The sequence below is a fragment of the Siphateles boraxobius genome, unplaced genomic scaffold (assembly GCF_051911475.1).
Source record: "Siphateles boraxobius isolate OS27281-9 unplaced genomic scaffold, OSU_SipBor_1 22, whole genome shotgun sequence".
Taxonomy (NCBI): Eukaryota; Metazoa; Chordata; class Actinopteri; order Cypriniformes; family Leuciscidae; genus Siphateles; species Siphateles boraxobius.
In genome coordinates this window covers 38,130,634-38,153,475 of record NW_027508833.1, presented here as the reverse complement: position 1 = coordinate 38,153,475, position 22,842 = coordinate 38,130,634, and the positions used below count along the sequence as shown (strand labels likewise).

Sequence of the window (22,842 nt, the reverse complement as noted above, 5' to 3'; positions counted from 1 at the left end):
ATCCCGGTAGAAAGAAAATTCGCAATGCCCAATTCCCCAAAAATGCCCCTTATGAATCAGTTATTTTTAACGAGTCAGTAAAAAAGACTCAAAAAAACAGCCATTTGTAATTTAAGACAGATTTGAATGAATTAAACCCAAATCCAAACTGTGATGTATACTTAAGGTTTTTGAGACTTACCTAATCAGTCTGTACTGACTGGTTGTTCATATTACAATGTGTAATTAAAGATACATATTCACAAAATATTATTGCTGTGTTTTGGTAATAATAGCATTCTAAAAATATATCACAAAAATATGTTGAATCGTATGTAAGTGAAATCGTATGTTTTGACATTTTGAAACCATAATCAGCTCAATCATTTTATTATATATATATATATATATATATATATATATATATGTTTTCCCATTCACTTATAATTTCTAGAGTGCAATCATCAAATTTGTGCACATTTACAATAAATAGCCATTCATGAGAAAAATGTATATCTGGTTCCTGAAATATAAACGTGATGAAAAATTCTTCTTTTGAGACATATCTTTTCGATGAACCAGTTTATCTTCACAAATCAGACAGATATGTTTCTCATTGACTTTTTTTTGTTTTTGGTCTGTAGCCCTGCTTTCTATCCCAAGAGCCTCTTAATGATATTTTGGCCTCTAGAATGTTTCGTGGTCCCTCCCTTAATGTCTATGGAATTTTCCCCCCATTTCCGTCAGGCAAGAATCATAAGTCCACAAATTAGTCCATAAATCACTTAAAAAAATAATATACCAACCCTCAACAAGCCACAAGATTTGAGGGATTATTCATGTCTCTTGTATTTAATGCTCATTTAAATCTAACTGCAATATTCATAGTGATTCTAATGGACTTTCTTTCGTAAAGAGACTTCGGGGGTCTTAAAAACGTTTTTCTCACAGCGCCAGCCGACTCCCCTCAGACGAACGGATAACATTCTTCCCATACCACCTCCCCAATGTCAAATGAAAAATGAAGCAAACGGAAAGAATATTCTATAAGAAAGTGGAAACTCCCAATCCAGCATTTGTAACCCTGCTGTTAGTCAAGTTTTCCAAAGTCACCCAAAGTCTTGCTACGACAAGTTAGAACATCGAAGGTATGATGTTGAACAACTTGACTGTTTTTAAACCTTCTGTCATCATTCACATGACACAAGACAGTGACACAATCACTCCTGATTGAGAACGAACACAAGATCCAACAATCCAGCAGCTGCTTCGCGAGATTGTGTCTTTCCTTTCACTAGAGTAGAGTAACGGTTGTGTTGTGTCAGATCACTGTTCGATCTCTCTTTCATGAGAATGGCTTTGACATCTGAGGCAGTGAGGCGAAGCGGCAGCTGTTCCACTAAAGAGAAATGCCACTGTCAGATTGGCGGTTCAGTTCTCCAAGGGCTCCCAGTCTGTTTGTCTCTAGTATCGCCAGCCTCTCGTGTCAGTCTGGCTTTCCGCGGACATGCTAAGCAGGTGGTTGAATCCAATAAATGATGTATGTCGGGGTTGTAGATTAATAGCTTGCTGTACAGTATATATAGACATACAGCACAGGGCCTTTGTGTATTTAAGGTTGCTTGACAGCATTTTCATCCATCCATACACTATTGTTCTAAAGCTTGGGGGTCAGTAAGGTTTAAAAAAAAAACAAATCTATTTTGCGAGGACACATTAAATGGATCAAAAGAGACAGCAAAAACATTTATAATGTTACAAAAGATTTCTATTATAAAATAAATGCTGTTCTTTTGAAGTTTCGAAGAATCCTTAAAAAACTTATCACGGTTTCCACTAACATATTAAGCAGCACAACTGTTTTCAACATTGATAATAATAAGAAATGTTTCTTGAGCACCAATTAGAATGATTTACGAAGGATCATGTGACACTGAAGACTGGAGTAATGGCTCAGCCATCACAGGAATAAATTACATTTAAAAAATATATTCAAATTAAAAAAAGTTATTTTAATTCCACCAAATTAGTTTTTACTGTATTTTTGTTCAAATAAGTGGAGCATTGGTAAGAGAATTCTTTCAAAAGCATAAAAAAAACCTTTTGAACAGTGGTGTATATGAGAAATGTGTTTGGGATGTGCACAAAATGACTCGGTAATGTCACTAACACAAAACTTTAAGTAAACCGAAAAATATGTGAATAATGGAGTTTTTTCAAATAACAAAAGCTTTTTTCTGTCAAATACAAAGCAGACATTTTTACGAATGTGCTGGTTGTACTTTTCAATACAATTACAGTAAATGAGGATTGAAGCTTCAAAGTTTCAAAATGGCATCATGAAAATGGTTCACATGAATTGTGTGCTTTATTCCAAGTTTTTTGAAGTTATACGATAGCTTTAACACACACCAGATCAGTCAGTGAGAATCAAATAAGTCTGATTGTGAGTGAATCATCAGTGTTATTGTTAATTTAAATTTAAACTTTTAAAAATCGTAACTTAAAAATGAGAAATGTTGTCTTTGGCAACTAAAAAATAAGTTGAAGTAGAAATATAAAAAAATGACAAAAGCACACATCAGAATTGCTCAAATTAAAAGGTAAACTGAACATATAACAGATAGGTTTTATGAAATTGATAATCTGATTAATTGAAAAGATCTGATTCAAAAGAATGATTTATTCATGAATCAGACATAAATTTCTTCTCACGAAGACACACAAAGCAAATACATCTGTGGACTTTTATGATAATTGTGTTGTTCATGAAGCTTTAAATCTCTGCTTTCCCGTGCTGCAGTAATGGTAGAAGTCGTTTGTTATTGTGCTATTTTGTGTTTCTTTGTAGACAGATGCATAGAAACATTGTACTCCCATTAAAATTAATGTGTAGGAAGAGAGCTTCCATGTCTTTGTTCAGATCAGATTAGATGGTTCAGATAGATAGTTTAGATGTCAAGGCAAGGACATCGGAAATGGCCTCATATAGAGCAGATGAAAGATGGAGCCTAGACTGCAAATGAAAGATTTGACTTTTTACTGCAAATTGGGTCTCACTCTTTAATTAGAATGATGTGATTCATAACCATTTTAAAGTATTTTATTTTATTTTGGGCCTTTTTGCCTTTATTTCACACGATAGCACTGGATTAACAAGGAAGTAAGTGAGATGAGAATAAGACAGAGACATGACCCAGGTCAGATTCAAACCTGGGTCCCCATGAGCCAACAGCTCTTATATGATAATGTCATGTGCTCAACCCGCTGCTACACGACAATACATGAATCATCTAAAAACACTTGGTTTCATTACTCCAGTCACACGTTCAGAATGAGTCAAATTCAATACTATTTGCTTGATACGCCAGAGTGGTTGCTGAAGAGCATCTGACTATTTGACTTGAGTTTATATTTATTTATTTTCCCCTTCTGGTAGATATATAATATAATAATATATTAATAGTATAGTTTTTATACATCATGAAAAGAGGATTGTTTTTGGTAACTGTAGTTTGTTGTGTGCTAGAGGGCAAATATAATTAAAATACTGAATCTATTGTGCCATAAGGAGCTGCTTATTGGAGCTTCTGATTAATAATAGGCTAGCAATGCATGACAGTCTTATGTAATTTTGTGCTGCAGGTGGAGTGTTCACACAGGCCAATGAATCAGCGGGTGGGCGTGGCTAAGCTGCACAAAGGGGCGGAGCTCCAGTCGTCTTTGCAGTCTCAGAATGGAGATGTTGAGAGGAATGAAAACAAATTGTGTGAAGGTCGCCACCCCACGCTGGACAAGAATGCAGCGGAGAACGGGCTCCCACGCCAGTCGGGCTGTCGGGCTGAGTCCTCCTCTGATTCAAGCCTGAGCCCATCCCTGGAGAACGGATTTGTCGCCAGCCAGGACTCGGAGAAGTACGAAGAGGAGACACTGCCAACTCTGCCTCACAAGAAACGAGGGAGACGGAAACTAGAGCGGCCCACTAAATGTGAGTTATGCTCAACCTTCCTTTGCATCATGTTTCACAGCTGTCTGCTTACTGAGCCATTTGTGGGCCCAAGGCCAAGAACTTGTCATCATAATTATAAAAAAAGCAGAAGCAATATTTTGTCACAAAACAAGTAGGATTGTGAAATGGTTTTGGAGGCTTTGCAGCTACCATCGACTTGAAGGACAAATAATTATTGTTAAATGAGTGCATTAATATGAAAATCAGGGTAATTACGCTCCCAAAAATTTAATTTGCAAACAAAAGACATCAGCCTCCCACACTGTGTGTACAGAAGCAATTTGGCAAGAGTCTTTCTCCAGCAGCGTTTCTTATAGGATTCTGTTTTTCCAATGAGGGCACCAACTACCCCTGTCAAATATCCATTTTTTCCAGCATATTTAGGCCATATTTAGTGCGAGGACCCTCTGTGAAATTCTCTGTTTATTTTGTTTGAATTTGTTTTTTTAATACCATTTATCACCACAAATCTGTTCTGAATGTTTATCTTTACACGTTACACTTTTAGTCATATGAGCAACCAGTCAGTATGCACACCAATTTAAGTTTCACTATATTCGCATGGTTTTATTTTATTTATTGAACTGTTGTTTAATATCAAAACATAAGCAGTACAGAACATCTAGAATTTCACTCACCCCTGTAACTTTGAACATTTTTTATATAAAAAATTAACAAATACATAAGCAAGTGTTATTCTATATGTAAAATTCAGAAACCCTTGTTATTAGTGACACCTGTGGCCATTAAGTGAACTGCAGAACGCAACTTATTGCTTATGCAAGGTCTTGATATACTTGCGGCAAAATTATTTTTCATTTTTTGCTTAGAAGTAAAAAGATGTTTGAAATACATTTGTAGAGATATACTGTTCGTTAACAACATCCGGACGCCATCCATGCTTCTAAAAGAGCGACTGATAGATGAATAGGGAAAAATGTACGGCACGCTTTCATCTCAGTAACAAGATAAACACACAACAAAAATGACAGCAGTGAGAAAACAGCAGCAAGAAAACATCTGATCATAGTAATGTGGATGTGTTTGCACAAGCTCTGCAATTCACTGGCATCATGTCGACAGATGAAGTAATTAAAAATACACTGTTATGGTAGTTTGATTATAAAGTATATTTTAGACTATAGACTATATAGATCTGGCTATGTAAAACTATCATTTGAATTTATCCCTTTTTCTTTGCATGACACATTGACATTACAGTACAGAATGGCTCTTTCGGCATTATCCTGAACCATTCATATGTAATAGTACAAAAGAGAGGCTCTCGGGAGCTCGTGAACGTCTCATCCTTTTGATTTTCCTTTTGAGTCCTTCACATAAAAATCAAGTCTACAGGCTTTCATAAACAACCTAGGAAGTCAGGGAGGGCCTTGTTTTTTTAAAGATTCGGCACCAGCTGTTCAAACATTGAACATCAAAAAAGTGATTAATACATAACAATTCTTAAATATAGCCTCTTAAAAAAATACAAATTCATCTAATAATTTTCCTGATTATTTAAAATAATTGCACAAATCAAGTGATTTGTTTGTGAATTGAGTTGTAGTGCTCTATTTTTTTTATTGGGACACACCAAGACAAGTCCGTCAAGCTGCGAACAAGTCAGTTCACGAGAATAGTAGCAAAACAGCGCATGAAGAAGTCAAGACGGCACAGAAAGAAAGGCTGTTCTAATTTACGTCATCTTACGTGTTCCTGGGCGAATATTTTAATATTAACACGTGTCAAGTGGAATAAAGAAAGCGATCAGCATGATTGATATTAAAATCAGTAAGCTCACGCTGCTTTGATTACGGTGTGTTCAGCCTGCAGCGTTGGTTTCCCTATGTGAATGACGAATATAGACACATTTCTCTGCAGAAATAGACAGATATCTCCTTACATGCGGGTGCAGAACGCGTGTGCTAGTTGACAGTGGGCTGTAGTCCTTTCGATGTGTTCAAACACAGCTTTTATACGACACGAGGCGATAACACAGTCAGGTTTCATCAGCTCCATAAGTTATTTGGCGTCGGTTTGGTGTGTCCCTGCCTTTGATAAGACAAACAAATTATGTTGACCACTAGTTGTCTATATATTATTGCATAACATTTGTTTTCCATTTGATCACATATTACAATTCACAAGCTCGCAGCTTGACTAAAATATGTTTTTTTTTTTGCCGTGGCACTGCGGGTTCATCAGTGGTGGTGCAGCGGTACTCCTGAATACCTTTGTGCTCCAGTGTGAATTATCAGACCCCTCTCTCTCTCTCTCTCTCTCTCTCTCTCCATACTTTGGGGTCAGACATTGACCTTGATGAGAGCAGTAAGTGAAGGCTGGGTAGACAGTGCCGTCTCCGTCCTGGCGGCCTGCCTTGATTGTGTGTAGTGCACATAGAGACAGCAGGTCTGTGTTGTGGCCACTCTCTCAGTGGGGGCCATGCCAGGTGAATGGCACAATGCCCAGGGCACTTACACACTGATCCTACATCAGTCTCCCTTAACCCACTTTATGATGAGAGACGCCAACTTGTAGGCCTATGTAAAGTGCTATAAAGTCTAGAGACTCCATGTATAATACTTTGGAAATCCAGTAAAGCGTCACATATCAAATAATCAAAGCATGTTGTTTGTTGGCACTGCTAACAGGGCCATAAAGGTGCGTTTACACTGACTGAATCAGTATGTTAAGGGTTTTTCGACTTGCGGACTCGGGGCCAGTGCCGGAGATGTCCCAATTATCATTTCACACTATTTTCCAACTGTTCATTTGGCAGTTCAAGAGTATTGGAGAAGTGTTCTGGCTATGTTAAAGGGGCTTTCTCTGCCCCTCCAGGATCGTCGGACAATAGTGTGGTCAATCTTCGACCAAAATATCAAGATTTTTAGAAAGAAAGAAACCTTTGGTAAAGACTGCTACCATATGGGATAAAGAAAGTATTTCGTGTTTGCAGGGATGTTTTGACTGTAATGTTTGGGAAACTTTTGAATCTTCAGATTAGGAGACAGTGTCAGTAATAAGAGAGCTGTCAATGCAAAAATTTGAGTTTTTTTGACGAGTAACTAAAATAGACATTTCAACTGTAATAAACCCAAATGGACCTGAAGTGAATCAGAACTGAAACAAATTGAGAAATGTGCATTGATGCCCAGCCCTTTTGGATCCCTTAATGTTATTGGAATGCAGGATAACTGGCTATAGCAATGACCACAAATTAGATTTAGTTGCAGTAAAAATAAGATCGGTGATCATTTCTAGAGTAAATTATTTTAGTTTTTTGAGTGAATTATTCCTTTAACAATTTAAAGAGTACTTAACTTGTAAGGAACCATCTAGTGTTCCTGTCCTACAATATTGATTGTTGGGACGCACTTGTTCAGTTTTCATGTTTTCTATCATGATTTTTCACGGCAGATTCCGATTGCTGATTTTTTACAAGCAAATGCGATTTTGTTTGTCTTTGTTTAAGCAAATTTATTTGTTGTTTATTTGCTCTATAACAGTCTTAAACAAAAATATCTGTAGCAATTTGAATTTAGTGGCAACCACTGCATTTTAATTATGATCCAAACAAAAATGCTACACACATTTATCATGAGCTGTTGTTTTTTAATTAGATTGTATAATTTCAATTTAAAGCAAAATTAGAATGGTCTGACTTTAGCTTAGTGCAAACATGCTAAATAAATCATACTTGCACAAAACAAAAACTGCAGACGGACTAAATGAAAAAGCGAAATCACTCTCTGACAGTAGGTGGCACTTAGGGAACAGCAGCGAAATAGCGTTGGTTATCGCTGTACACAAAGCAGTGCTTATAAAACACTTAATTAGGCATTATACTTAGATATAAGAGGAAAATAAAATGCCATCGAAACTTTTCTGAAGACAGTTAGTTACCTTCAGAGATACCTGCATCCTCAACTTAATTTTTATATTTTACTTCCGATATTTCGAGCATCGCGATTCGCGAACACTGAGCTTGCTGTGCCTGGTTCACTATTTTCTCCCGTCTCTGGCCTGTGTTATCATCGTAATATTTCCACCCTACTTAAATTTTGGGAAATGATTGCAGTGAAGTTTGTGTTTAAGTCCAGAACAGAGATAAAACAAAACAAAAATCATGTGATCATGTGTTTAGAGCCGATTGATGGCCGTTCGACCAGTGCATCTCTAATAAAGAGGGTAGCTCTTGGGTTTCTGATCAATGTGTTGAAGACAGTTTCTGCATAATGCCGATCTGTTTTGCCGAGCTCAGTACAATCCCAGATACTAACAACAAAGCTGTCTTAAAATCACGACCTCGATTTGCCAGACTTCATTAACTCAACGCTGATGCTAATCAATACTATACAATACAATCGCTAAAAGATAATCACACCTACACAGATTTGTCATTCATTAATTCAATCCCACCAAAGATTGTATTGATTCATGAACTCCTTAGAGTCAAAAAGAACCATCTTGCTTTGACAGAGAATTGGCAAATCTGCCGGTACCTGTGTCGCCTTTTATACCTTTTACCTAGAGGAGGCAGGATGGACTTCAGTCCAGAGACATGGAACTGAATGCTCTGAACACGCAGGCTGGCATGTGCACAAAATGGCATGCTGGAGGCTCAATGGGCACAGCGTGCCAACCACGCTCACAAACCCATTGACCTTGGCAGTCTCGGCGGAATGAACCCCTTCCTCACCGCACTGACGGGTTGCTTATTCCCGTCGACCGATGGAGAAAAGATGAAGAGAAAGAAAGATGCAGCAAAGAGGATTTGCACATGATGTAAATGTGAAGAGGACTCGAGGGTCGAGGCCTTTTGTTTTGGCTGGGTGTGTGTAGTACTTCACTGGCAGGCTTTTGATGGCTCTTGTGAAGAAAACAAGCTCTCGGGTTTTGCCCATGGCCTCTCAACGCTCAAGTGTTGTGATGCGGCTGGGTGATGGAGCTTTGATAGACTTCAAACAGATCCTCTTTAGGCTAGTGGGTCATTAAAATGGGTGCTGTCTACTTCTTTTGGCATCATGTCAGTATAGAGACATCATGAATATGCCGTTACAGAATGCCTGTAAGCCTGGTCTAAATCCCACATATCTATTTATACGAAGTTGCCCTGTTCATTGGCCATACTTGAAGGAATAGTTCACTTAGAAAATGTAAATTCTGTCATCATTTACTCGCCGTCAAGTTATTTCCAACCTGCTTAAAACAAAAGAAGATATTTTGAAGAATGTCAGTAACCAGACAGTTGATGGACCCTATTGACTTCCATAGTAGGAAAAAAAATACTATGGAAGTCAATGGGATACATCAACTGTTTGGTTACCGACATTCTTCAAAATATCTTCTTTTGTGTTCAGAAGAAGAAATAAATTCATACAGGTTTGAAACTACAGGAGGGTGAGTAAATGATGACAGAATTTTTAAGTAAACTATTCCTTTAATGATTATCAAAATGAGGTATTTAGGACACTTTCATGCACTCATCATTTAAGTCTATTTAATGCCTTGGTGCTTTAGGCATATATCAGAAAAGTGTTTTTATAATGCAGTTTATTAAGTCAAGTTATTTTGTTTAATTTTTTTTTAATATTCGCATTGACAACATGCACATGTTCATGTTCACCTGAATTAACGGATGTAGATTCAAATTCAAATGTTTATTGCACAAATTGTTTGCACTGGACATTCGGCGTGGTCTGAACAATTCTTTATTGCAAAAAAGTAATAAGTGTGAGTCTGTGAGACATACTTTCTGGAAAAGCACAATACTTCTGCCACCTTAAAAATAAATAGTGTAAAACACAACTCAGCGGTTAAAGATGTCTATCTATATGTGCATGGCTATATACGTGCAACATTTCAGAGAGATTTTATTTTAATTACTTTTTTGTTGCTGAAATACACATACAATTTAATTTAGTAGTGATTTTTTTTTAAAGCCACTTTCACTAATTCATGCATTCCCTCAGAATCAAACCCATGATCTCGTTGTTGCTTGCGACGTGTTCTACTTAAAAGATAAACTAAGAAGAAAGTTGTCATTTTTGAAACAGTATGTTTACACACAACATTTTGAAACATTGATTGATTACAGTGACAAAGTTTAGGAATTGACATTTAGCAAATAAACATCTGTCCTTAATTGCTCATATTTATTATGTAACTTGCAGAGTTGACAGCTCATCTTTTTCTCCTCTCAGAAGGAGAACAGCTCACTGCCCCTTTGATGTGGGGAAGTTTTTAATGGTAAACGTTACTTTTGACCTGAATATCATGCTAAAGTTGAGCTTCAAGCAAAAAGGAAAGGTTTGCTGAAATATACTTTTCTGTCAGATTCTCTATACAACACTACAGTCAATCCGTGAATCTGTTTTGTAGCTCATTTTTGACTTGAATGGTAATGAATCTTCCGAAGGCTTTTCAGGAGCCATGTTTTATTGATGCTCTTTTGGAATTGTGGGTGTGCTTTTAGAAAGCTTTGTTGAGCTCTCAGTAATATTGTCTTTCTCAAACCCTAGTTAGAAGGGAGTTTCAGTACTCCTGAATCATGAATCATCATGATAGCCCTGCTAGTGTTTCAGGTCACTGGTAATCGTAGCCTCTGGCTAACCTCGACCTAACCTGCTGAACCCAGCCAAGACAAAGCTGTTTAGGCATGAACTACATCCTTTTGTATGTGGAGAAATCAAGAGTATAAATCAATGCTAGGGCAAAAAAGGAGAATTTTGGGAGGATTCACTGTGGTGGTGTGGAATTTGCAGAAGATGAACAGCATAAGAAGGAAGTATGTTAGTGTTGGGAAAGTTATTCCAAAAATAGTAGACTGTTACTAATTATATTTTATTGACTGCTAAGGTAATGCTTTACTGTTCAGACAGACTAGTTTGTTATAATATTAATCATTATTAGGCCCTGATTGAATCTGCAGATTTTTGATGTTTCTTGCCGGTGTTCAAAAACAGTAAAAATATTCTTTAATTCAAACGCAGCTAAATGGAGCACAATGAAATGTATTGGGTTATTTTTAACTTGACACGCCATCTGAAAAACACAATATTTCTGCCTCTGCCATCAAAGACAAAATGAGACACAATACCAAAAGTTTTTTTTTTTTTGGCTTACATTTATGTGGTTTAGTACAGTTTTGATTTAGAATCAAAGCCACTTGCATTGCATTCAGAATCATTCATGTATTGTTTCATAATCAAACCCATGTCCTTGGCACTGTTTTTCTACTGTTTGAACTATAGGAATACACAACACAGTGTCGAAAGTTGTGTATCTAAATGTGTAGGGCTATATAATTTGTGTATGATGCAATATTTCAGGCGGACAGCTAAAGCATGACATGCTAATCAAAACACCATCACTAATAATATAAAAACTAAAAACTTCAATATAGCCTACTGTGAGTACAAAGTTTAAAAATATAAATATAGTTTATGGTGTTGGTTGGATGGGGACTCCCCCGCAGCAAAAACAGAGTGAATTTCAGAGATGTCAAAACCGCTATGATAATGAGTCAAAGTCGTTGTTGGCTAGTTTCAATGTTGACGTCATATCCTGCATGTTTTAAATGACTTTGTCAGTTTGCAATAATTTGGTTTGTGTGTAGGAGTATAATTACAATTTCTGTTGTTGTTAGGAGTCTATGAAAGTGCTGACCATTACAAAAATGAAGCTATTTAAACTTTTTGGAAATACTGAAAATAATGAAAGAGTTTATTGATATAAAAAGCAGTGGTCGATTGATATGGTATTTTCAATGGCTCATTTCGATACTTATGTCTAGAGCAGTGTGGTCGATATAATTCCATATGAATGGAATTATATCCATTCATATGGAGTATTTTATACAATTATTTTATACAATATTTAATCTGAACTGACACTTGGTGGATTTTTCTTTTCTTTTACATTTTAAGTGGAACAGTTGGAAATGAATTATGGGGTGAGGAGGAGATTTTAAAATTATAGCTATAGAAAAGTAAAGCTGTTGTGTTGAGATTGGAACCAGAATAGCTTCACGATCATTCGAATAATATGATTCACTGAGTAATAACCTAAAGTCTGATTCAAAAATCTGACATGCAAAGCACAATTCATAATACACAAATGGTGTGTTCACAACATTGTTTTTGTATTTACATATTGATTCTTCACACTTTTGTTACCATAGATGTTTCTGACAGATTTTAAATCACTAATGCATTTTAAACCATTTCCTCTTTAATCAGTCAATCAGATTTTATGCTTACAGTCCAGCCAATCATAAGAGAGACTGTACAGCTCACATGTACATTACATATGCAGTCACATATGCATTATAGATCTCAGTGGTATTTTTTAAATGGTAATATTCTGGTGCCTCACAAAAAGAAACCATCATACTATGTGTAATTACATATCTCCCTGTGGCTTTTAGTAACCCAATAGGTCTTTTTGATAGTGATTGACTGACATTAATACTCAGTTTCTAAAGTTCTCATAGGACTTTTATTCAGTAACACCAAGCCCTCGAGCTAAAATGGTCCTTCTTTCTGCTTCTTTTTGCTTTTCAGCTATTTATTTAAACCCTTTTTCAAGTTAATAACTTTACACACAAATGAGAATAGTTTATTTGACAATTTCATGCTTGCTCTTCTACATAAAATCCTTGTAAAACATATCATTGAGGTCTCATACTGCAGATTGATGAAGACAGGTTTCCATTGCGACAAATCCGGACTGTCAGAAACATTTCAGGTAATCGCTTGTTCTTGTGGCTGTTTCCCTCTAGACGTGGAGCACAAGGAAGACGAGGGTGGGGACTCTGCAAAGAATGAGGTAAAACTGTCTTCCTGTTGTGTGCCTGTCTGTGATTATATGTGTGTACGTTTGCGTGTTTCTGTCTGAAAATTCGACCTTTTCCGTTAATCGCTGAAGATCTCAGAAGAAAAGTCTTAGGAAGGTGACATTACCATGGATCCTGTTTTTTTCAGCCATTTGATTATGAAAGAAATGGTACACTAATGGTGAACTATCAAATACACTTGGTCCTCTCCTTGAAACGAGGGTCCCTGTTTTTCACTGGTCGTGTCCAGATTGGAGGTCAGAGGGGAATCTATCTGTCGGGCCGCTCGAACCCTCTCTGCAACGATGAGTTCCCAAGTTTGCTAGTCCCCCACCAGCCCATTCGCAAAACGCTCCAAAAATCATCCGCAGACTAACCGCCTTCTTCGTACTTTTATTAAGGATCGCACAGATAGATAAGCACACTAAAAGAGAGAGAGACAAAGTCGTTAATTTTTTCTTTTCCTTTTTTTTTTGCTTTTGTCCCTTTAAACAGGGAGCTCGCGGGAGGCTCCGTGGGGGTGTGGGCTGGGAAGTCAGCCTCCGTCAAAGACCCATGCCCAGAGTAACCTTCCAGGCCGGTGACCCTTATTACATTAGCAAGAGGACCAGGGAGGAGTTGCTGGCAAAGTGGAAGTTGGAGGTGAGTACCATTGCTCACCACTGTCCCAGAGGAAGAGCGATAGGGAGCCTTTCAGAATTTCTATTATAGCAGGAACGTTTGCCAGGGCGACAGCGTGCCGAATAAACTCTGCGAAAGCCAAGTGTATTTGATGAGTCATTTGATATATCGCATGAAGGTACCATTTATTTCATGAGACATCTGGCTGCTTCTCACAGTGACAATCCACTGGTTTCCTCTTTGTGAGCAACCACAGACTTGTCCGTTATAAATGCAGTGAACAATCAGAGGCTGCCTATAAGTAATGGCAGCACTAATGAGTCAGTTAGAAAGTCTGATTTACAGATAAGTGTTTTTTGTTTACCTTCAGTTGGATAATTGGCTGATATAAGGGATTTTTAAAAATGTATCTGTATTAAATATCCAATATTTAATTGTGCATTCATATTTCCTGTATTTTTCATTTTAGCTTCCCATTGACGTAACCGAAAACAGTTTTTTTATTTAGAAAATTTATTTAGAAAATAGTATAGAACTGTAATATCGACCATAAGATGAATATATTTATCAACATATCTATATTGATGTATATGTAGTTTGATTGACTGAGCGTTTTTGTGTAGACAAAGAAAAAAAAAGACTGGATACTTGTTGCTCTAGATTAGGACCGGGGCCATACCTAGTATGGTGCGGGGCCCAGTGTGTGTAGAGGATGTGGGGCCCCCTTAAAGGGTTGGGCCTGGTGCGGTTGCAACGGTTGCACAGCCCCTAATAACGACCCCGGTTAGAACACTGTACTGTTGTATTGTAATACTTATTGATGTACTTTGCTGACTGTAGTGCCCGGCGGCACCCATATCACCCTGTAGCTCAAGACTGGTTCCCCACTGAAGCTAAGCAGAGTTGAGCCTGGCAATACCTGGATGGGAGACCTCCTGGGAAAACTATGTTGCTGCTGGAAGAGGTGTTAGTGAGGCCAGCAGGGGGTGCTTACCCTGTGGTATGTGTGGGTCCTCCTAACGCCCCAGTATAGTCCTTCAGATGAGACGTTAAACCGAGGTCCTGACTCTTTGTGGTCATTAAAAATCCCAGGATGTCCTGTCGAAAAAAGAGTAGTGTTGTAACCCCGGCATCCTGGCTAAATTTGCCCTTTGGCCTCTGTCCATCATCATGGCCTCAAAAACAAACCCCAATATATACTGACTGGCTTCATCACTGTCTCCTCTCCACCAGTAAGCTGGTGTGTGGTGGGCGTTCTGGCGCACATCATCCAGGTGATGCTGCACATTGGTGGTGGTTGAGGAGATTCTCCCATCCAAATGTAAATCGCCTTTTCAGTAAGAAAATCAAAGGTTATATCATAATTAAAAATTTTTTTTTTTTTAGATCAGTTGTCTTGTGCCATGGTGAATCTGTATACACGTTACAACCAAGTGCAAGGCTGAAATTGTTGTGATGTGTCTTGACTTAAAGGAAAAGTGATTGATTTTTTGCTCCACTAGTTGGACCAAAACAGGTTTTCTGAAGCCTTTGGTTTTGGAGCCTTAAGGTCCATTCACACCATGAACGATATCTAGAAAGATAACTATATTAGCATCTACACCAACGGATGGTAGCGTTCAGTTTATTATAAACATCTCCTGCTTTAAATGCTCAAGCTTTTTAAAGCCAGGTGGATTCTGATTGGCTGTCAAAGGTTTTTAGGGTTCATCAACTGGAAAAAATGTCTTGAAACGTCCAACGATATTGTTCCCCTGTGTCTTTCCTGTGGAGTTTTTTTTATGGTTATAGTTATTGTTATAGATAGTGTTCTTACTATGAACAAGCCTTTAATGAGGGGTGTGGGGGTTCAAAAAAAGGTTGGGAAACACTGATAAAGATCAGTCATTTACCCTTCAGTTATTAGTTACCCACCTCTATCGCGAAGCTCAAGTACCATTGCAGGTGCAGGATGTTGACAGTTTTCCTAATGGCACTGTGCTATATTGTGAGAACTGCTCTGTTACATAACGCTCTTTTTCCTCGGTAACCAAAGGAGGCCAACCAATCGACATCGAGCTCCCCCCGCCCCCATCCTCTTTTCTCTGCCCCTCTCCACACTGTGTTTGAGGATAAGCCATAAAACTGTCAGAGATCCCAGAAATACGACCAAATTAGCCGGACACACAGTTGTCTCGTGAGTGGACGTTGTAAAATTCCAGAGAGATGGGCGTTTCGCATTCTTCACGGAGAGAGCTGGAATCCTCCGTCAGGAGCCTGGGAATTTTCTTTTTCTCTGAATAGGCACATTGTGGATGAGCGCAGATCGTAACATGTCATAGCTATGTTTGCTCTACAAAGGTCTATGCAGTCATGTTGTCTCGAAGCGCTCTTCATTGGATACAACAATGCAGCAGGAAACCCTTTTGAAAGGGGCCTTGACATGTTTCCTTCCTCTGCCTACGAGGCCTGAGCCGCATACAGTCAGCAGAGCTTTGTTAGCATAGAAGGGGGGGGGGGGGTATAAAACCCAGCTTTCACTTTCTTTGAACCAGGGGGATCATGTCTCTCTCTTTTTTTTTAAAAGTACCCAACGCTACCGTAGATTCCTCGTTCCCACCCCCATCCAGTTCCCTTCACTCCTCCCCCTCTCCCCTCACTACTCTCTCTGCAGTAGAAATGAACTCCGTACTATGGATATAAGGGTGAAGATGAGGTTTACAGCGAATTTCCAGCACTGCTTGCAAGACAGCCTCCTGGACAGCCGCCAACATTCTGCAAGTCCTCTCTAGCCAACCAGAATTCCTGTTGGGAACCACCTGACCCTGAATTCCCAGACAAAGAAATGTTCATGCTTTCTGGGTTTTTTTTCTTCTTTTTTTAGTTTTTTTTTTAAGCGGTCTCCACTGAGCCAAGAGTGGGGCAAGAAAAAAAGCGACTCACACGTTGGATTTAAAGTGCTGAGTGCAGGCGTGCATGGGTAGGTCGGCTGGCTTGTTTGTTGTTGATAGCGCAGGGGACGGTGTGCATGTCTGAGTAGACTTGCTGGAGAGGAATATGCTGACTTCAGGTATTTCCAGGAGACTTGTTACGGACCATCTGCCCCGGGTAGCTTAAAGGAAACCCATCTCTTTAAACCCAGAGTGTCGGACCGGGCTAAAAACATTGCAAGTACAAGACAACATAGTTTGCTTAAAAAGGTTATTTTTCTAGCCTGTATGTTATTAAAGTGGGATTGCCGAAAGCTGAATGTATTTCCTGTTTTACTGCCTCTTGCAGGATGTTTTGCATAGGGCATATCTTTGGCTTTGTGCACGTAATACTTGGTTTTAATAGTGCTGTGATCTGACAGTGGTTATTTATAGTCGGGTTGCAGAGAGACGTAGCATGTTTTAGCTCAAACTAATGCTTTAAGAGTTATATAAAAGGGAAAAGCTTGAAAACAAAGACCAAATGCTTTTTTCCATCTGTCAGATTTGGGTCGGCACCGTAAACACGTAAAACTGGCGGCAGTTGTGGCTTGTGTTGAAACGGAAATGCGGTGCGTGTCTTTTTAAGGATATGCAAATATGAATGAACCGAGTGAACCCACGAACCGCGTGTGATTAGTGCGCTGCCAGCTCTCGCTCATACTCTGAGTCAAGGCTGCACAGACTGAAACAAGCAGACTTTTACACTTCAGCTTTTGACGATTACTTTGCAATCTTTAGCAAAATACAGATTTCAGGCTAAAATCATTTTGAGCAACTTGGAAGTGAACAAATAAAGAGAAGCCTTTAAAAGATTTTAACAATAAGGTACTTGCATTAAAACTCTTTTAGCATGCCTGACCTCTTCTGCACTGCTAATTACCGGATTCTTTAATTGACCAAGCACAATCGCAAACTAAATGCACCCTCTATTCTCCAGACTTGGGAGGCTAAAAAGTTAACAGCCTTTGTTCAATAGCTCACAAAGTCCCATCAAAATAAATGCGATTGTCACACAGTGGCGATAGCCATTCATCCCCTGCCTGTTGGAATTTCAGTGTGCACTGCTGTGCCGCCAGCATTTGAAGTGACTTAATTCCTCATATTGTTCAAAGTCTAAGAGAAACATAATTTATTAGTTTGAAAACAGTTTCCAAAAATGTTATGTTCCTCAGATTGATTCCCCATCAGTTATGTTCGAAAAGCTTGGCTTTTTACACTTTTATAATATTTTATTAAAGAATAATATATTTTTTTATAGTTGTTTTATATATAATATAATTATTATAATATTTTATAACTTTTTACACTGCATGCGGTGTGACAATACAGGCTTGTTTATAATTTTCAACCCAAACTAATGCTTCCAAGACACAATGTTGGATTTACCACATTCATTCTTGCTAAAAAAACAACAACTCATCTTTGTTAGCCGGCTTGATAAGATTAGCCTGTTGACATATTTATATCAGCACAATTTGCAACAACAATATTAATTTTGCCAAAGAAAACCAAACTTTTAAATTTGTAAGAACAAACGTACATGTATATGATCAACAAACATGTGACATAAGCTCTGTTTACACCTGGTACCTCGATCGGATCACAGGTAGACAAGGGAGACACATAGCCGTTTACACCTCGTGTTTTAATCCGTCACTTTTGTCCACTTTCAAGTTTCAACCAGTTCTGTCCTGATTTCTTCGAGAGGAGTTTTTTTTCAGATCTTTCAATCTAATGGACAAAATAAGCTTGCTCAATTTAGATATGAACGTGTCCGAAGACAACAGGAAAATGTACGGAGGGCAGCAGCTTTCATTTACGTTCTGATAGCTTCAAGACCACGCTGAACTCTGTGAGTACATGTTAGAAATCAGAAATGGTCTGAGAACATTGTTATTGGTAACAATGAACATTGGTACGTTTTTCGTCTTCAAACCGAACTTGGGGCTTCAACCGACAAATTTTAAATCCTGTCTGACTAGCGTGCTTCACATCATTTTTACACATCAGGACAGTAGGTGGAGAGTTGCATCTGTTCGAACACATTCGACCACGTGAGCGTTTACACTATGAAAGCAATCAGGTCAAATGGGTTTTCGACTACCTCTGGAAGTAGTCAAAAGTGTACAAGCTCTAAACGTTTTAGACCACATTTACACCTGTATTTAGCGTCGTCCACTTGTGATCCCATCGACCAAAACGCATCTTAATACCAGGGGTAACTGGGCCATAGTGACAATGCAGCTGACCCGAAACTCTCTCAAACTGGCCTCAGGCAGTCCTTATAGTGAGCCCTGCGTGTCATAAAAGAATATTGTTTAAGTAACACTGTCTTTTCATGTCTATGTCATTTGAACAGCAACACATTCAAAGGGCCAAACATGCACGAAGGTCTTAAATACAGGCAACCATCTGCATTAGTTGATCGTGGAATTGGCTTGTATTTGAAATGTCATGGTATATAAATTATTACAATAAGGTTGGAAAAACGGAATTTGCCAGAGGAGCTTGGTTTGAAAAGAGGCTTGGTTGATCATTGTAATGTGGAGAGAAGCTTAAGGCCAGGGTGTTTACTTTCAGACATAGGTAGTGCTCCTAAAGACCGTGCTATACTATAATACAGCACACCAGTTTCAACATAGAGCTTAAAAACACTTTATCACAACGTTACTATTCATTGCTGCTCAATGTATATAAGAGTTGTAACCGAAAAGGTTTATTTATTACTTAGCACTGTAAGTTTCTGTATTGTTCTCTGTTGTTTTCATTTGCTTAAGTTAAAGTTGTAAAGATAGCATTACAGTACATTCACATTTTTAGTCCCATAGTGACTTAATAGTAAGTTTTCTTGGTGCTGATATAGAAAATTAAAAGTCAGAGATTTATGAGAGATCGTTAACAAAATGTAAGACTAGTACTAGTTTCAATTTCTCTATATGCATCTCAATATCTGTTTTTAAACTTACTTTTAATCTACTATTTCCCATTTGTTCATATATCTAGTGGACAGCCATACAGAAAACTAGGCTGTCAAATAGGAAACTTTCTATTTTTAGAATTGTCAATCTTGATTTTTAATAAATGTATTTATTCAGTAAACAGCAAAGCTAAAGTGATTCCAATAGTACAACTTATTTTTAACAGTTGCTGTTTGTTGTGTTTTTTCTTCGCAGTATCATATATTACTTTATTCTATACTTGTGCACAACACCCTTGCTCTCACTTGTGAATGACATACTGCTTATATACTGTATGTTGTTATTCCTGAGCTGGGGTGTGTATTTGTGGCCGACAAAGACTGTAAAGTACTGTACTCCTGAAACCCTCCCCCTTTCCTTCCTTCTCATCTCCCCCTTCCTCAATTTCAAGAGCCAGACTCGCTACAGTGAGGCCCCTGAAGAGGGGCATTTACAGCTGGGGGAAAAAAAGCACGTCCAGAAGCAAATCTCCACTTATAGCCGCAGAGCTTACCTCTCCTCCCCCAGTTTTTGGGGAGTCGGTTTTCTATTGATATTTTAATTTATTAAAAATATATAAATAACCCTTTCCATCCCCCAGTGTTGACATTCTTCTCTCCCACTCACTGTACAATTTGATACACATTAGTTGCCTGCAGTATTGGCCGGCTCTGTCATTATTAGTGAGCAGTTTCGAAAGTCTTGTGGTATCTATGATAGCTCTGACAACGTAAGGAGTAGATAGTAAGAAGTTATGTGTCTGTTTTATATAAAAAGCAGGTGTTTTTATCATTCTCCATTCACATAGGGTGAGTTCAGCTCGTTGTGTGGAATGTAAATTGTGTACATTTAGAGTGAACAGAACCGCAAGCATGTAAGATGAAATCAGTCATGGGTAGCTCAAGAGTTTCAGATTTCAATTTTACTCTGATTTAATCCCATTTATATGCTTGGCTTCAAATGATTGGACTAAGATTACATCGATGTTAAATCAGGCCACTGGTGTATGACAGAAAATCTTATATACATATTATAGGTAATTGTATAAAACGGTAACAGTTGACATCACGATATATAAGTGTTTGGTGGAAATTCAATGCAAAAATGATTATATATATTGAATAACCATTACAATAGTGTCTAGTATTGAATACTCTAGTTATTTTTTAAAGTAAAAAAAAACAAGTAAAATAGTGTAACAGTCTTGCCCTCTGATTGTCCCTGAAATATATATTTAATATGGTATAAACGGTGTAGCAGCATTTAAACACTTTTATCATTGTGTGGTATGTAACAGTGGGTGTCAACTTTTGTGCCTCTGAGGTCCCCCATTGTCAAAGTCAATATTTTTAGGCGCCTCTGCACAGCCTGTGATATACCTTCTTGTAAATCTGTTGAAATGAAAAGGTGCTTATTTTCATATATTTTTATTTTAAAAAGTACTTACCAACTAATTAAGAGTGATTAACGATTTAAACTTCAAAACATTGTTCCTTTAAACAAAACAAAAAAAATTGTTTACAAGTTTACAAGTTTTTTTAGATCCATTTGTTACAACAGACATTCTTTACATCTTTGTAATAAAGAGTTATAAATTTTATATAATCCATTTTCCATATTGCTACCACTCTGACTGCTACCACTTTGTTTGTGTAAATGAGAAACTGTCAAATCTAACAAGTATCTAGTTCAATACAGTATGGGGTCCCGCAAGGCTCCGTGTTACGTCCTCTGTAGTTTTCCTTGTACAGGCTTCCTCTAGAGGACATCAGGAAACATGGAATTAGCTTTTTCATTGTTATGCTGTTGTCACAGCTTTATATTTCCTCTAAACCACATTCTCAATTGTTGTTTTAAGGACATTGAAGACTGGGTGCAGCGGACAGCAATTTTCTTTTTTAAAATACTGACAAAACAGCTTGTATTCATTGGACCAGAAACTATAAATATTGCGATGTAATACAATCTCCGTCTAAATGGATGTTGTGATTTTTCCTTTAAAATGCACATTTCCAGAGTTTATAGAACTCTATTCGTCAGTATTTAGAAACATTTGCTAAGTTGCGAAACATGCTTTGCTTATTTGCTTTGAAACAACTTGTTGTATTATGAAAAGCGCTATACACATTTAAAAAATTACTATTTTAAGACATCTTGCAGCCCCTTTGGAAGTTTACTTAGGCTCGGTTGAGAACCACTGGTATATACAGAGCCATTGTACCGCCCAGTCCTGCAAAGATAAATACATGCTCATTTTAACAAAACGGCTTCCATACATTTAAATACTCTTTCCACCATCAACCGCTGTCAAAGACAAACAGCCTGGCACATATGGCCCAGCTCATCGAAGCAGCCAGTGAAGCCATACAGATATTTATAAACTGCAGTGGGGCTTCTTGATTTGTGGCCACATGTTTCTACTCCACACCATCATACTGTCTATTCATGCACACTCTTGGCTCCAGAGCCTCTCTTCCCCTTTTGGGGCTTATATGAATGTATAGCCACCATAATAGAGGGAGTGAGCTAAAGAGAGACATAGGGAGAGCTTTCTGGGGACGGATCCAACCGTTTTCTCTGCACACAGACACACACATGGGCGACTCTGCCAGGTTCACGTGTGTGTGAGTGTAATTGGAGATGGAGTCGGACCCCAGCAGCAGAGAAAGTACAGCTGTGAAAGAGATTCACGTGCGAGTGAGAGAGAACGAGAGGACGAGAGAGGTGCAGCTGTTGGGGATTTGCTGTGAGCCGCTTAAGTCATGGCTTGGCTTGTGTCCTCTGTTTTTGACCTAATAGCTTATAGTCAGGTTGGACAAACTTGCTGAACTCTCCAGCGCGCATCAATCACAGCCACGGGGGGAGCACTCATTGTTACGAAGTGATCTCAAACAGCATTCACAGCAATGAAAAGGGGACTGTTTTCACAGGTTTCCGCCACTTATCACACTCAAAGGGGCGGCACTTGTGCTTTATCAAGAGGATGGGAATATTTGTGTTGGCACGTGGGATTAAAGAACTATAAACAAACTGAGCAGTCATCATTACTCAAGCGCTGAACTGTGCTATCTCAGGAAAGCCACTGCTGTTCTGTGTGCTTTACCTCCTCCTCTTCTTGTCCCGCTGTTCCCTACGTTGCAGGCAGAGAAGAAGACGAAACTGGTGTCTGTGATGAACTCAATGGAGGACCATGACGAGGTAGAGTCGGAGCCCCAAAAAGACAGCTCCATAATCACCGTCCCAATGCTGTTTCCTCCACCAACACCGCCAATGCAGCAGCAACCACTACAGCCTCAAGCTCAACCTCAGACCAACATCAAACCCAAGCCTTCTCCTCAGAAGCAACCTCCACCATCCCAACAGCAGCAGCAGCAGCAGCCCACGGATCCAGCCTCTCCAACTGTTGCCACCACCCCAGAGCCCGTTTCTATAGGAGATGGAGACAAGACCTTATCCAAGTCCGCTGACACAGAGTCAGAGTACGAGGTA

At 38.5% G+C, this 22,842-nt stretch overlaps 1 protein-coding gene across 9 annotated transcripts in view; it reads left to right on the top strand.

Annotated features, from left to right (window-relative positions):
- Positions 1-22,842, top strand: part of dnmt3ab (DNA (cytosine-5-)-methyltransferase 3 alpha b) — a 68,290-nt gene that overhangs the window by 11,494 nt on the left and 33,954 nt on the right. For 2 of the 9 annotated variants that reach the window (XM_077240074.1, XM_077240069.1), the window contains exons 4-7: positions 3,625-3,967; positions 12,771-12,817; positions 13,320-13,466; positions 22,495-22,839. In XM_077240074.1, the coding sequence (XP_077096189.1) occupies positions 3,625-3,967; positions 12,771-12,817; positions 13,320-13,466; positions 22,495-22,839 (882 nt within the window). Of the gene's footprint in view, positions 1-3,624; positions 3,968-12,770; positions 12,818-13,319; positions 13,467-16,082; positions 16,405-22,494; positions 22,840-22,842 lie in introns of those variants that run through there. The other 7 variants (XM_077240070.1, XM_077240071.1, XM_077240073.1 and 4 more) reach the window with 4 other exon arrangements.